This window comes from Anabrus simplex, chromosome 1 (assembly GCF_040414725.1).
Source record: "Anabrus simplex isolate iqAnaSimp1 chromosome 1, ASM4041472v1, whole genome shotgun sequence".
In the NCBI taxonomy this organism is placed as follows: domain Eukaryota; kingdom Metazoa; phylum Arthropoda; class Insecta; order Orthoptera; family Tettigoniidae; genus Anabrus; species Anabrus simplex.
In genome coordinates this window covers 1524876988-1524892099 of record NC_090265.1, presented here as the reverse complement: position 1 = coordinate 1524892099, position 15112 = coordinate 1524876988, and the positions used below count along the sequence as shown (strand labels likewise).

The 15112-nt window shown below is 35.3% G+C and overlaps 1 protein-coding gene across 2 annotated transcripts in view; it reads right to left on the bottom strand.

Annotated features, from left to right (window-relative positions):
* LOC136880077 (furin-like protease 1) overlaps positions 1 to 15112 on the bottom strand; it is a 174979-nt gene that overhangs the window by 10883 nt on the left and 148984 nt on the right. For both annotated transcript variants that reach the window (XM_068229113.1, XM_068229114.1), the window contains 2 exons: positions 14365 to 14580; positions 7469 to 7614 (listed from right to left, as the gene is read on the bottom strand). In XM_068229113.1, the coding sequence (XP_068085214.1) occupies positions 7469 to 7614; positions 14365 to 14580 (362 nt within the window). The remainder of the gene's footprint in view (positions 1 to 7468; positions 7615 to 14364; positions 14581 to 15112) is intronic.

The window sequence follows — 15112 nt, the reverse complement described above, 5'->3', positions numbered from 1 at the left end:
GAAAACTGATGACAACAATTCACACACAAAATAAGAACTAGATGAGAACATTCGTCAAGTCAAATCACGTATCTTACAAGCTGAAATTCACTGTGTGTCTACAAATCTGTTTAGAAGGTGCCAAACATGTTAGAGAACTGAGACACATCACTTTGAGCTTCTTGTTTAATGCCAGAGTAGCTTTCAGTCCCTTAGTTTCACCAGAAATAGAATTCTATGGCTATTATTTGCCGCTTAGTAGCACACAGATAGAGTAGGCATTTTACTGGTTAGCGGCTGAGTTTCAACATGGCAGCTTGTCATGGTTTGAGTGGTCCTGCTACACAATATAAAATAAGACCCTACATCTACCTTTCTTTACCTATTCTCAATTCTCTTGTGGAATATAGATTTCCTTGAATATACAGTGTCCACAAATGATTGATTTATGTACCTGTAATACTATATATAACTAGGATTCTTTTCAGCCTACACTTCCCAGATTTCTGGGTTGTGTGTTGGAGGAAATGTATTTCACAAATTTTGAATTGGTTAAAATTTCAAGTGATCTATTTTTTGTTAATTCTCAGTAGCATAATTACATAAAATAAATTATATTACCATATGAAGTGTTACTTTAAATGCATTCTATGTGGAACAGTCTGTATAATACTGGTACTTTTCTGACTCATTAAAGCTTGTTTTAAAATCATTGTTGTTTCATTATTTCTCTCCTTGTTCTTGTCTGCTTTAAAACAGACACAGTCTCATATTAATGTCATGCAAATGTTTTAAACCCTCTGTTGAAGTACAAAAATAAGCAGAAAATCTAGCAATGTTTTAAAGTAAAACTGAACAATAATATAGTATATACATACAAAAGACTGTGAAATGAACTATGGAGCATACGTGTTTAGAGGTTCACTATCAAACTTCCTTTTATGGTAATTAGTGGAAAATGAGAATATTTCAACCAATTTCAAATTATGTTTGCTCTATTTGATAGGATAATTCACTCTTTTTTCTCTTCAGAAAATTATAAACAGCCTAAATTTGCACCAAAGGGTCTCTTTACAATGTAATCAATTCTTAGTATATGAGCTGAATGTTAGAACCAGGATACAATTGTCATATCATAAAATCTGGCTTAACAGTTGCCGCGTGAAGAAAGTCGATGTACAACTTAACACCACCATGCGTATGATCTCTGGTACTCTGAAGCCTACTGCAACGCACTGGCTGCCAGTCCTGTCTTACATTGCTCCACCAAGCCTGCAACGTTCAAGAGCCCTTGTTCAAGAATATGATAAGATCATGTCAAATCCAACTCTGCCCATCCACAGGGATGTTGCAGATCTCTGGAGACAAAGGCTGAAATCCCGTAAGCCACCAATGAAAACAGCTAAGAATCTAATGGATGCTGGTTTCAACTTAAAAGAGGAATGGAAAGAACAATGGTTTCGTACAGCTCCGGAGTGGCCAAGCCTCTTTAATCCAAACCACACCCCAGCTGGTTTCAGTTTGCCAAGAAGACCGTGGTCATCACTAAACAGGTTTCGCACTAATTGTGGAAGATCTGCATTCTCCCTTCACCAGTGCGGCTTAGGGACTCTCCAGCATGTGATTGTGGTGCACTGGTCCAGACCATGCATCATATAATGGACGAATGCCCTCTGCGTGCTTACGCTGGAGACCGGAAAGACTTTGCTGATGTCTCAGTATCCCTAGTGCAGTGGATAAATAATTTAGATATCCATGTGTAATTGTTCCCTACTCAGTACCATGCATTCTTTGCAGGTTTTTCTTTTGTATAATATTGTATATACTTGTCAATTATGTAAATTCCATATGCTTAATAATAATAATAATCATAAAATCATCTTGCATTTAAATCCCAGGTTTGAAGCCATCTGAAAAAATGTCCATTTATAAGGAAACACACACAAAAAAACAACAGAATATTTTGTGAGACAGTTCTTTCTTATTCTTAAAATATGACAGCAGATATGCCCATTCATAGAATTGCATATTCTGAATTTGGTAAGAATGTCTTTGAAGAGTGTAGTACATGATTTTATATTGCTTTAAGGCTGTTGTGCCTCATCCTGGGTTGGAGAGTGGCTGATATTTCACCATCCTTACAGTAGGCTTTGTCAAGGCTGACTGATTGATTAGTGTAAAGTAAAGGAAAGAGTCTTGGAGATAGGATTGCACAATGGAAGTGCTGTCATCTCTGGTAGTGCGAGGCTATTCTTGCATTGATAATTGTCTTCAAAAGACTAGCTGTCAGACTAGTTTCCAGATATTGGATAGCTATAAGCCTACATCTCTGCTGAAGTTATTTGGATGTTTCTGAATTTCTACGATTTTCCTGAATTTTAATGTTGTAAGTGATGGATAGAGGCTAGAAGATTGGTGTCATCAAAAAGGATGAATTCTCTGTACAGTAGAACCTCATTAATCCAGACTAATTGAGACTCTAGGTTGTCTGAATTAATGAAAATCTGGATTAAACAAAATACCGGTAACTTATGAAATGAGCCAAGGCATGTATTTAAACACACTATTCAGTAAAAAGAATGTTTACAGTACAGTATTTTAAATTGAAGAAATACAAAAGGTTATTTATACCATACAAGATATAATGCAATACAGTATTAGGCCTTACAAAATACAGAATAACTAGTGCAATACAGAATTAGAACATGACAATCAAGGCACACCTTCACCGACTGCACTTGACATACTTACTAGTTTGAAGAAGCTGCTGATCTTTTGCTATCTTCCTTTGACATTAATTTCTTTAATACCATTCAGATGACTCAAATGTTCATAAAATGCACATGTTTTCATTGTTGTTATCTTCAACTTATTTAATGACAATGGTCTTTAATTTAATTTTGGTGTAGGGTCATATTCATCCATTTCAGAGATTTCTGCAGCGATCACACTTTCAGCGATCTCCCCCTGAGTAGTTTACAACATTGCGTTCGTAACTCATCTTTATACTGTAATTACATTCATGTATTATTATTAAATGGCTGTCCGGATTAAGCAAAGTCCGGACTAATGGGGTCCGGATTAATGAGGTTCTACTCTGGTTGATTTTGAAAGCTGCTGGAGCAGTGTTTATCTCATATGTTATTCCTGCCTTGCGGCCCAGTTCTTTGATGTAGACACATCCAGAGCCACACATTATTCTACATATTCCTCCCTGTCAGAGCTACAGGTCATCGTTTACCAGATGAATGAGATTCCATTGATTTGGTCCAGAGTTGGAATGTAGTGTGTATTTCTTGTTTTCCTAGTAACTTGGATACGATATCTTACCTTTGATGTCTTCTTTTATATATGTAGATAGGCACTGTGTTTCCTGTTTTCCACTGAGTGTGTATGGTCTTCCATTTTTTATTTTTTTTACAACTGCTTTACATCACACTGACACATATAGGTCTTATGGTGATGATGGGGTAGGAAAGGGATAGTAATGGAAAGGAAGTGACCATAGACTTAATTCAGGCCTGGTATGAAAATGAGAAACTATGGAAAACCATATTCAGGGCTGCCAACAGTGAAGTTCGAACCCACTATCTTCCAAATGCAAGCTAATAACTACGTGACCCAAATCACACAGCCACTTGCTCGGTCATTGTGTTCTAGCTTGGGTGTGATGGTTCACTCTATTTTGCTCAGGAAGTAGCCATTTCTTCAGATGGTGACATTCAGTTCGTTCAATTATTCTCATTTTTACAGCCTCCAGTGTGTCACCCAACTTCTTTACTCTGTTATTCAGGGTGGCTATTATAGATCTTTACCATTTGCTTTACATAGCACTGACACAGATAGATCTTATGGTGACTATGAAATAGAAAAGGGCTAGGATTAGAAAGGAAGTGACCATGCTCTTAATTACGGTACAACCCCAACATTTACCTGATGTAGGGTTACCAACCGTCTGGCTTTTGCCAGACATGTCCCGCTTTTCAATCATTTCGGTTATGTCCGGCTGGCATTTCTAATTTATCGACACTGTCCGGCATTTTTCGTTACAAGATTGCTCACTTAGGTTTTAGGCTGAAGACAGCATGTTATTGTGTCGTACATCAACTCCATGTGCTCAGGGCGCTACTTCCAAGGGTGAAAATAAGTAATACTAATATTCGATGTATTGAACTCGAAGTCCAGGCATCGATCAACCAATCAACGCACTTCATTTCCACATTTGTGTTGAGAGAAACCGGAAGTGTCGAGAGCTACAGTTTACATGTGCTTGCCATATGATTTGCAGCTATCGTGTTTGGTTATCTGGTTGTCGCCGTAAATTATAGTGCGAGTATGCAGCGAATGGAGTGAAATATTAATCTCATTGCATCCTATTATGTACCGGTATGTCATCTTTGCAACCTGAAAGAAGTGAATCTAAAAAAAAAGACAGTGTAATTTCCGGATAAACTAAAACATAAGTATCCTTGCTTTACTCACGGACGCAGTGAAAGTGAAGCGAAATGTGCAGTGTGTGATAGTTATGTTAATGTTGGATACAAAGGTGTTGGCGACTTGGAAAGACACGTTAACAGTGAAAAACACAAAAAAGACGGTGAGAACTAGGTCAATATCATGTTCAATGTTATCATTTGTCACTCCCAAATATTCACCAGATGATACAAAAGTTCAAGCCGCAGAAGCTACAATGTCATTTCATACAGTTTTCCATCACCAGTGGTACAAATCAATGGACTGCACAGCTAAATTGAATAAGAGTATGTTCTTAGGTTCTGAAGTAGCACAGAAACTGACCTGTGCAAGAACTAAAACAGAAGCCATAATAAATAATGTTATTGCTCCTCACTTGACAGATATTATAATTGAAACTCTTAACAATAAAGTTCCATTTTTTGGCCTAGGAACAGATGCAAGCAATCATGGTGCTCTAAAGTTGTTTCCAATTGTCATCCAATTCTTTGATTAAAAAAATAATGGCATTCAGATAAAAGTTCTCGATTTACAAGCATGCCCAAATGAAAGTTCTGAATGTATTTCCTCCTATATTTCAGATACTCTCAAAAAGCATAAAATTACTTCTAGATGCATTGCATTTTCTGAAGACAATGCCAATGTTAATTTTGGAGGCCTTGCACACAGGGAAGGGCAGAATGCATTCTCTGCTCTCAAAAAAGACTTGAATGAAAACATAGTAGGTGTTGGATGTCCTGCTCACATTCTACATAACTGTTTGCAGCATGGAGCTGATGCTCTTCCTGTTGATATTGAGTCTGTGGTGATGAAAATTTTCAACTTCTTTCATATATATGCAGTGTGCACTCAGGAACTGAAAGACTTTCGTGAATTTGTTGATGTAAATTACCTGCAGCTTTTAAATCATTCTAAGACTAGGTGGTTAACATTGTATCCAGCAGTTGAAAGAATTCTGCAATTGTTCCCAGCTCTGAAATCCTACTTTCTTTCTCAGGGTAGGAAGTCAGTGCCTTCATAAACTAGAAACTTCCTTGAAAATGGCTTTTCAGAGCTCTATCTTTTCTTTCCTCAACCATGCACATTTTTCACTATAAAATTTTGTCACTTGAGAAAGAACATAATTCAGTTGTAGAAGTGCTTGAACTATTAGAATCTGTCCAATCTTCATTGAAAGGTAGACTTGAAGGTCAATTCATTCCCCTTAAAGTCAGACAGATGTTAAATACATTTTCAGAAGATGGTTTGGATAAAGAATGCAAAGTGTTTATGGAGAATGTATCTTGTTTCTATGAAACTTGCACTGAGTACTTGGATAAATGGATGCATCCTATAGAGGAATTCAAGTGTTTCAAATGGTTGAAACTTCAAAACATTAAAGACCTCAGCTTTGACGATATTGTACCATGTATTCAGTACTTACAGTCAAAAGGTGTAGAAATAGATGATTCAAAATTATTCGACCAGTTCTGCAACGTAAGGGCTTATTCTAAAACTTCAACTTTGGATAAAGATACAACACTAGACCAACAATGGTCTGGTTTTTTTTAATAAGTGCCAGAACATTGAGGTATTTTCTGAACTTTTGAACATTGGCCAGTTTTTTTTTTTTGCCATACCAGGCACCAATGCCTCCACTGAACATGTGTTTTCATTCATAAATGCTCAATGGACAAAGGAAAGGAACCGTTTGTTGGTAGAATCAGTGAAAGGAATGTTACTTGTGAAGTTCAGTTTCAAAGATGTATCGTGCGAAGAATTTTATAAATATGTACTTCAAGAAAAAAACTCGCGTCTTCTTTCAAAAGTAGGTTCTGTTGAAAAATACAGCTTCAAGAAATGAACTGCAGCAAGGACTGATCATTAAGTAAGGTATTTCCTTTTGTAAAAAGTTGTGTGTAATATATGTATAATTTTGTTATCAATTGAAATTGTCAGGCATTTTTCATAAATGTCCTTCTTTTTGCTAAGCAATGTCCTGCATTTGGAAATTTTCAGTTGGTAACCCTAGCCTGATGTGAAAATGGGAAACCCACCTTCAGGGCTGCCGACAGTGAGGTTTGAACCCACTATCTCCTGAATGCAAGCTGACATCTACATGACCCAAACTGCATAGCCATTCACTTAGTATTATAGATTTCTTCTGCACTGGGTGGTGGTGTGAGTGTTACTGTGCATGTGTGTGTAGGTACGAATTGGTATGTGTGGGTTTCATGTAGACAGTACGGTTTAATGTCCAATCCATCTTCTGCATTACTATGATGTTCGAAAAGTGGATAGTTCTATTTTCTTCCAGCATGTGTGAAAAGTTCATATTATCTTCCATACTCGTGGAGTCCTTCTAGGTCATGTGGCCACTCTATGAAAGTCTTGCTCACATACCTAAGCCAACACTTAAATTTTGCCAGGGGCTAATGAAAGTGCAGTCTGTTTGAAGTGCCCCATGAAGAGGTTGGCTACAACTGGAGAAATCCAAGGCAATTTCCTTTGTCTTTTTTGTAATATTGACCTTCTCAAAGAAAGGAGGCAAGCAGAATATATGAGAATTAGTTATACACATCTTAAGCAGCTTTCAAAATCAACCAAAATTGAATACACACCACACTGCAAACACTCCATCCTGTTTAATGAAACCAAGCGTCTAGTCTCAAACCACCACTTCTACCAAAGAAAATTGAAAGAAGCCACAGAAATTTTAAAACTCCCAAATAACTTGCCTTACAAATACAACTAGCAACACAAGAATAGCCTCATGTTCCCCCAGATGAAAGCACTTTCGTTGTGCAGTCCAACGTACAAAAAACACACATACATTTCACCTCCATAAATTAGTCAGCCTTGACAAAGCTTACCATAAGGATGGTAAAACATCAGCCACTCACCAACCCAGAACACAACGCACCAACCTGAGGCACCACTGACACAGCACCAGTTTTCGCTATGAAAATCTACAAAGCAATTTCATTATTTTCATTGAAGCTCATTAGAAGAAGGTAGAGAACAGTTATCTACTCACCTGATGGAGAGATGATAAACATTTCAAGCAAACCTCTTTTTCTGTGTTTCAGTGTAAGAGTCACCACCACATGCTCCAAATAATTAATATAAACTGAGCTGTCAACTGTTGTTAACACTACTGTGGATTTATATGCTTCTATTTTTCTGAAACAATATTGGTAGAAATATAGTATGTAGAAGAAAATGTTATTACAAGAGAGAAATTCTACAGTCCAAGTCAGTGTCTGGCAACTGAACTGGGAAAGGTAAAACAGAATAAAATCATTTTCTTGCTGTTAAACAACAGAGTATTGACAAAGTCAATAACATAAAATTAAATTTCTTATGTACATGTAAACAAATTAATTTCTTACTCTATATCAATGCCAAAAGCTGTCTGTCTGTTAGGTCATCAGCCCAGAGGCAGGTTGGATACTCAAATAGCACCACCAAAGGATATGCTGTTATAGGGAAACCACAAAAATAAATGGTAGCGCCAAAATGAGGTGTACTAGTCAAGATGAGGAGTGAGAACATTTGCCATTACATTCCTCATTGGGCCATGGGCCAGTAAGTGCTTTTGCAGCACAACTAACCCTATGACCAACAACTTTCACAACACTCAGACGCCCTGGTTATGCTCTGATTGTCATTACTCAGCACTAACCATACCCCAGCAGTTTCCGTATTGTCACAGCCATGGATGAGGATGGAACTTCAGTGAAAGCTACACTTCGCTCTGGCTTGTGTCAAGAGATGGATGCAAAAGTACCTTATCTATCAAGAAATGACAGCAGGAAGTGCCAAAAGCTATGGTCTACAAATTATTGAACTGTTTTGAAGCTTTTAAATGTAGTCTACAGTCACCTTTACTGTTTATAATTGTGGTGGATGGTATCATGAAGCTTCCCTCCAATATCAGCTCATATCGACCCATTAACTTGTAAGTATCCTCTCAAAAATAATGGATGGATGGACAGACCACCCATTCTTCATCAAGCTAAACTGATTTTAAATCTATTTCAGACAGTATATCACTTAATGTAAAATCATAAATAGGGAACAGAGAAAATGAGAATTTTTATGGTTCTAGTATGTCATTAGACTTACCCATATCTAGTAGTCCACAATGGCCTAAAGTTTGGACTAATGAAATTTGGCAAACTAAAAAAACGGACATTTCCATTGCCAGTATATTACATGGTATAGTTTCTCAGTTACGAGCACATAGAAAGGAACATGTTTCAATTTCCAATGAATGGAAATTATATGAAGTAAATTTATATGTATCTGATAAATCAGTTCAGCTACTTTGCTGAGAAAAAAATACTGAAGCACAAACAATCCAGTGGTCATTTGACAGCAGAAAAAAAATGAGTGTAACAGGTAAAAATGAACAATGGAATTATTTAGATCTACGAAAAGTGATGATTCTGGAACCACAAAAGTAAACGGTGTTGATCTAGGTGCTGGACTATACTGCAGATACAGTGCCATTGAAATTATTAGCCATGTCTCAAAAGAAATGTAAGCCAGAATAGTTTTAAAAGTTTTAGAAGTGTCTGTTTCAGTTTTGATAGATGAATCCTCAAGCATAGGGAGCAAATTGACATTTGTAGTTTATTTGAAATATGAGATTGATAAGGACATTCCTCCCCATTTTTTGTTTCTGGGCTTAATTGAACTTTTGGATCAAGAATCCAATATTGTATTTGAGTGCTTGTTAAACTGCTTCGATAAACATAGATTTGATGACAACTACCTCAAAACATATTTAGTTGCATCTGGTAGTGATGGTGCAAGTGTAATGTTAGAAAAAATATCAGGAGTAGCACTTAAGTTGAAAAATAAGTATACAAATGTCATTGTATGGCACTGTATGAATCACCGGCTTGAATTAGAAAGTGATGTAGTTGATAAGGTGTGGTATTAACCATTTCAAAATATTTATAGACAAACTGCACAGTTTATAAGGCAATTCTCCCTTAAATCAGTTAGGCTTAACTGAATGTGCTGCTTTATTAAACCAGTAAATCAACAAAATCAGACGAGGTCCAAGTACACAGTGGACCATGCTTTCTTTTACAACAGTGTCTGCAGTTTGGCAGTTTTGCAGTTCATTGCTTCTTCGTTTCAAAATTTTCATGATGAGAGAGAGCTATGTATCAAGGTCTTATAAGGCATTTTTCTTCTAAACAGTTTTTACTGGATCTTGCAATCATGTATGATGTCTTATAAGAATTTATAATAATCTCTGGGAGTCTACAAATCAGGAGCACAACAGCTGTATATGCTGATGAATTAATAAAGAAAACTATCAGATTTATAGAATATCTAAAAGAAAAACCAGAAAAACAATGTTTAGAAATGAACATAGTTTCGTAATCAAAGAAGGGAGCTTTTGTCATTTCCATTAATTGACAATCCAAATTTGTCTTCACTTAACCATCAGCAGTTGCTGTCAAGTATAATAAGTAACCTGAAAAGGGGGACGTAGTGGTAAAATTCTTTGTAGTAATGAATAATATTTTATTTGGAATTAAAATAAAATCTAAGTTTATGTTTACAAACATAGACAATGACCTTAAAATACTGAAAACTGTAAATAAAGGCCATTTATTCAACATATATGAAGAAATTTAGATTTATCTAGACCAAAGGAACAATCCAACAAACAATATTGATGAGCTTTCTGAGAAGTATAACACCTTATATGAAGAATTAAGAAAAATCGTCAGACTTTAACACATCACACGCTTGTTGACACTCAGGTCGTTCACCCTAGGACACGCCCTCCCACTTCCCTTCCACATTCCTCGCTCAGCGTAGAAACTTCCAGTACTTGTTTTGAATCAGATACGCACTTACCTCAGTAGAAGCGACTCCTTCTCCGCACATCGAGGCCAATAATAAGGAGTAAATAACACAATTACATTATATTCATTTCATTTTCCATTTCTCGTTACTTACACTTAGTTCTTTTATTTTAATTTCAGATAAAATAATATTCATTACCGGTACTACAAAGAACTTTACCCCTATGGCCCCGAGTTGACTTTGGGGGGCTATGCCCTTTTTCCATTCACCATCCCTAAATTGTAACTACAATTAGTGGAAAATAAATAATAATAATAATAATAATAATAATAATAATAATCTAAGGAACGCATATCAAAGATCTAACAAATCTCTTACCAAGAAATACTTTGCATCAAGTGTTTTATTCACAACAATGAACATTTAAGATTTTATAAAAGCAAAACTGTTATTCTCAAGAATATTATCGAGAGTTTAATGAACAATTTAACTGTTTCTTATCGATCGTATGACTTACAATTTTAACAAAATTTGCTAAGATTTTATTTAAATGTCATACCATACATCAAAATTTTTTAATGTGTCTTTCCAATTTTAATAATATCTATTTTGTATTCTAATATATTAATGTTAATTTATTATAGCTGATGATGTCCCTTAGGGGACGAAACGTGTACTAAATATAATAAATTATATATTGTATTGGTTATAATATTTAAGTTTATCTTAAATATTTACTATTTCATTTACCCCTAGTCACCTCACCATTAGGAAGTTCTACAAATTGGATAGATTCATTTTGAGTTCTTCTATTCTTAACAATACTGTATAACAGTTTTTTTATTTCCATCCTGCATTATTTTGGTAGCCAGATCTTCCTTGCATTTCTGCTTTTCAGCTACAACCAACTGTTTGACCTGTAATTTTTTCTTTCTGTAAAGTGACAGCTTCTCCTCTATTTCATGTTGATCTCCCCGTGTTCTTGCTTGATATAAGGATCTTCTTGCACAGTTTCTGTCATTGATATCCTTTTTAATATCATCATTCCACCAGGCAGTTTCTTTAGGTTTCCTTATTTGACTCTGTCGTGCACATACCTTTTCTGCTGCACCAACCTCAACCTTCTTTAGAGTATCCCGTTCTTCATCTACCAATTTCAGTTCTCTTAGCAACAACCTGCAGACACCTTCCCTGAATTCTTGCTTTACACTTGGCTCAGTTAGTCGCCAAGTTTTTATTTTTGGGACTCTTTTGTTACAGACTATGGGAGGTCTTTTCTCTGCAATAACTGCAACCAACAGTCTATTGGTCTCCACCAAGGTCTTCACTTGGAATGACCTAGACATCATTGATATTTTTCCATACATTTTGATCTATCAGAATATAATCTATTACTGTACCTATTTTATCATCCCAGCTATATCTTGTAATTTTATGGGAGTCCCTTTTCTTGAACCAAGTGCTACTCACTATCAGGTTGTTTCTCATGCATAGATCTAGCATATATTCTCCCTCTTCATTTCTTACAAGTAATAAAGAAGTTAAATAAATACCGTATAACTTAATTTAGTCTTCATGTGTTTGTAGATTCATTCAATGTATTTCTCTCAGTAACTTTTCATGGTTCTTTTTAAATAGAAAAATTGGTTGTGTGCTATTCTGTATCAATCAGCAAAGCCATATACAGTACCTTGAATCGGATAAATAAATGTATTTTTACACCAATTCAATTATTTTATAATTCTATGAGCATAAGTAACAACGAGATAATATTTACATTTTGTGATTTAAATTGTTTGATGATGATGAGAATGAATTGTAAATAAATTTTTGGGTTATCACCTTTAAAAGAACATAATACAAATAATTTTATATTAACAATAATAATAAAAATACACTAATGTCACATAATATTTTGTAATTGAAATCACATGCTAAAGGCCTCATAACTCAACATTTTGTTCTTATTGTCAAAAGTTTCCAGAGGAGGGGACCCTTATCGCTATTCTGGGGGCTATTTCACATCCCTTGGTATACACAGTTGCCCCACTGCTAAATTTAGCACTACACCAGTGGTGGTGGTGGTGGTGGTGGTGGTGGTGGTAGGAATAGTAATAGTATCAGTAGTAGAAAGTGGTGGTGGCTATGTTATTGTTTCACTTTGAGTGTTTGAAATGTGTTGTTAACGAGACCCAACATTTTGTTTTCATCAGTATGAAAGGAAAATGTGTGGTGCAGGAAGTGGCAACACTATAAAATAGTTTCTTCATCTTCATCAATTCATATTTAATTGTCAAATTACCAAAATATTTGCTTAGTATCCAATATGATCTCCTCTGTGAACCATGTGACCTTGGTGTAATAGAAAGACTTATGTATCCCAGTGAAGCAGGTAGCCAAGCCATAGGGTGCAACCATAGGTCTAATAGATGGGTATCTGTCAAGAGATCATACTAATAAACAGTTCATTGAAAGTAAATAGCAGCCAATCAGAAGTTGTAAGAGTGGTAGTCTGGATGATTGACTGAAATGGTCTAACCATGGCTTAGCTATGTTGATAATGCTACATGGCTGAAAGCAACAGGAAACTATAGCCATAACTCCCAAGAACATCCAGCTCTCTCTGTATGATTGAATAATAATAGCTTTCCGATGCAAAAATATTCTGAAAATAAAACAGTCCTCCATTCATATCATCAAGAAGATGAATACTGACATTCTGCAAGTTGAAGCATGGAATTTAGAAGTTTGAATCACTGTGGTAGGTTAGAGAATATGGAAAAGGAAATAGATAGACGAAAGTTAGATGTATTTGTTATGACTTAAATATGTTGGCATGAGGAGTAGGATTTCTGATCACGCAACAACAGAATTATCAACACAAAATAAAGTATGGGAAATGCAGGAGTTGGTTTAGTAATGAATAAGAAAATAAGGCAATGGGTAAGTTACTATCATCAATATCTGTAAAAAGAGAATATCGATTGGGACAAAGGGATAGAAGGCAGTAAAGGAAAGCAAAGAGGAATTTGGAAAAAATCACAGTTCTAGGAGAAGTAATCAAAATCCTGAGATTTGCCATGACATTGTATTTTAACTGAGTGCAAAAGATCTGGAGAAATTTCTCACTGCTATGGACACAGGAGAATGGATACAAGTTGAAAGTAAATAAATCTAAAACAAAGGTAGAAGAATGCAGTCGAGTGAAGTCAAATGATGAGATAATATTGAATTAGAAAATGTTTCAAAGAAAATAGATGAATATTGTTATTTGAGCAGTAGAATATCTAAAATTGGCCCTTATCTTACAGAAATGTAAAATATTTTTGATCATTTTGAGATAAATGTCATGATTTACAGAATCAGTAAAGCAATACACCCTGTATTTAAAACTACATCATGTACAGAAAAAAAAAAAAGGAATTATTTTCTGAAAGTTGCAGAATAAATATAACATGAGATTATACTGTATTTGAATGTAGCTAGTGCATATATCAAATGAAAATTGTTTTCTATAGTTATATTACTGTAGTATACAAAATATTTCCATCAAATGCCTTTTCTATACAGGTATTTTTATAACTTTTCAAAAATCCTAAAATGTATTTGTCATCACTTTCCTCAAGAAAGGAAATTTGCTCACTTTAAACATAGATATGCATATTAGAAATGTTTTATGTGGAGTGTGGCATTGTATGGAAGTGATATATGGTCAATAATTATTATCACAGAAAGAAAGAGAATAGAATCTTTTGAAATGTGGTTTTAAAGAAGAACACTGAAGGTGAAATGGGTAGATTGGATAACAAATAAAGTGGAATCAAGGTGGTGAGAGGTGGATGATTAGACATTTAACCAGAAGAAGAGAAAGATTGAGAGTACACGTCTTGGGATACCCATGACTTGTCCAGTTGGTCTTTGAGGGAAGCATGGGGAGTAAGAATGGTAAGAGAAGACTAAGGTATGAATATGACAAAGATTAGATTAAATGTAGAATGAACTAGTTGCTAGATATGAAGATTCTTAGCACAGAATAGGATGGCATGGAGAATTGTATAAAATAAGTCCATGCACTGATGATGTGCTGTTTGTAATTACCTTGGTACTCCTGTCACTTTAAGAGTGAAGTTTCTCTGTTCTGGCACATTTTTCCAATTTAGAGCTGCAGTCACCATCTTCAAAGCATTCAATGAGCCAAATCCATAAATAAGATGATAATGAAAGCCAGCGCTATTTGTTCTCCAACCTGTATCATTTGTTTTCATTGCAGTCTGTACCACTAGATGTTGCATGTCACGCCATGTCAAATTTGGACTGAAACAAATCATAATTCTACATGTTGTTTCATTCAGTCCAGAAACAGTAATAATAATAATAATAATAATAATAATAATAATAATAATAATATATAATGGGTGATTGTTTGGTCCGCCCTGTCAATATATTATTAGTATTTGAATAATTTATACGTACATGTTTCGGGAGTCTTAACTCCCTTTGTCAGCGTATTTACATCAAAATCTATCTTATCCAAGTCTCAAGATACAACATCTCATCACATTAACATTAAGCATTTTCCTGTTTAACCTCAACACTAGTCACTAAATGTACACTTTGCTGTTTTTTGTATAATAATGCCTGTTGTAACCCAACACGTAAGACATGGAACATATTTAGGAACACTCTTGAATTGTCCACTCATTCCTCCTACCCTTTTCACTCCTACAACATGTATCATCACCCTGGATGGATCCATTAGTTGAGTCAGCCACTGATAAAATGCACCTTGTCACTGCTTGTATTTTTGCTGCCACTAGGAATCTACCATCTTAACGTCCAATTTGAC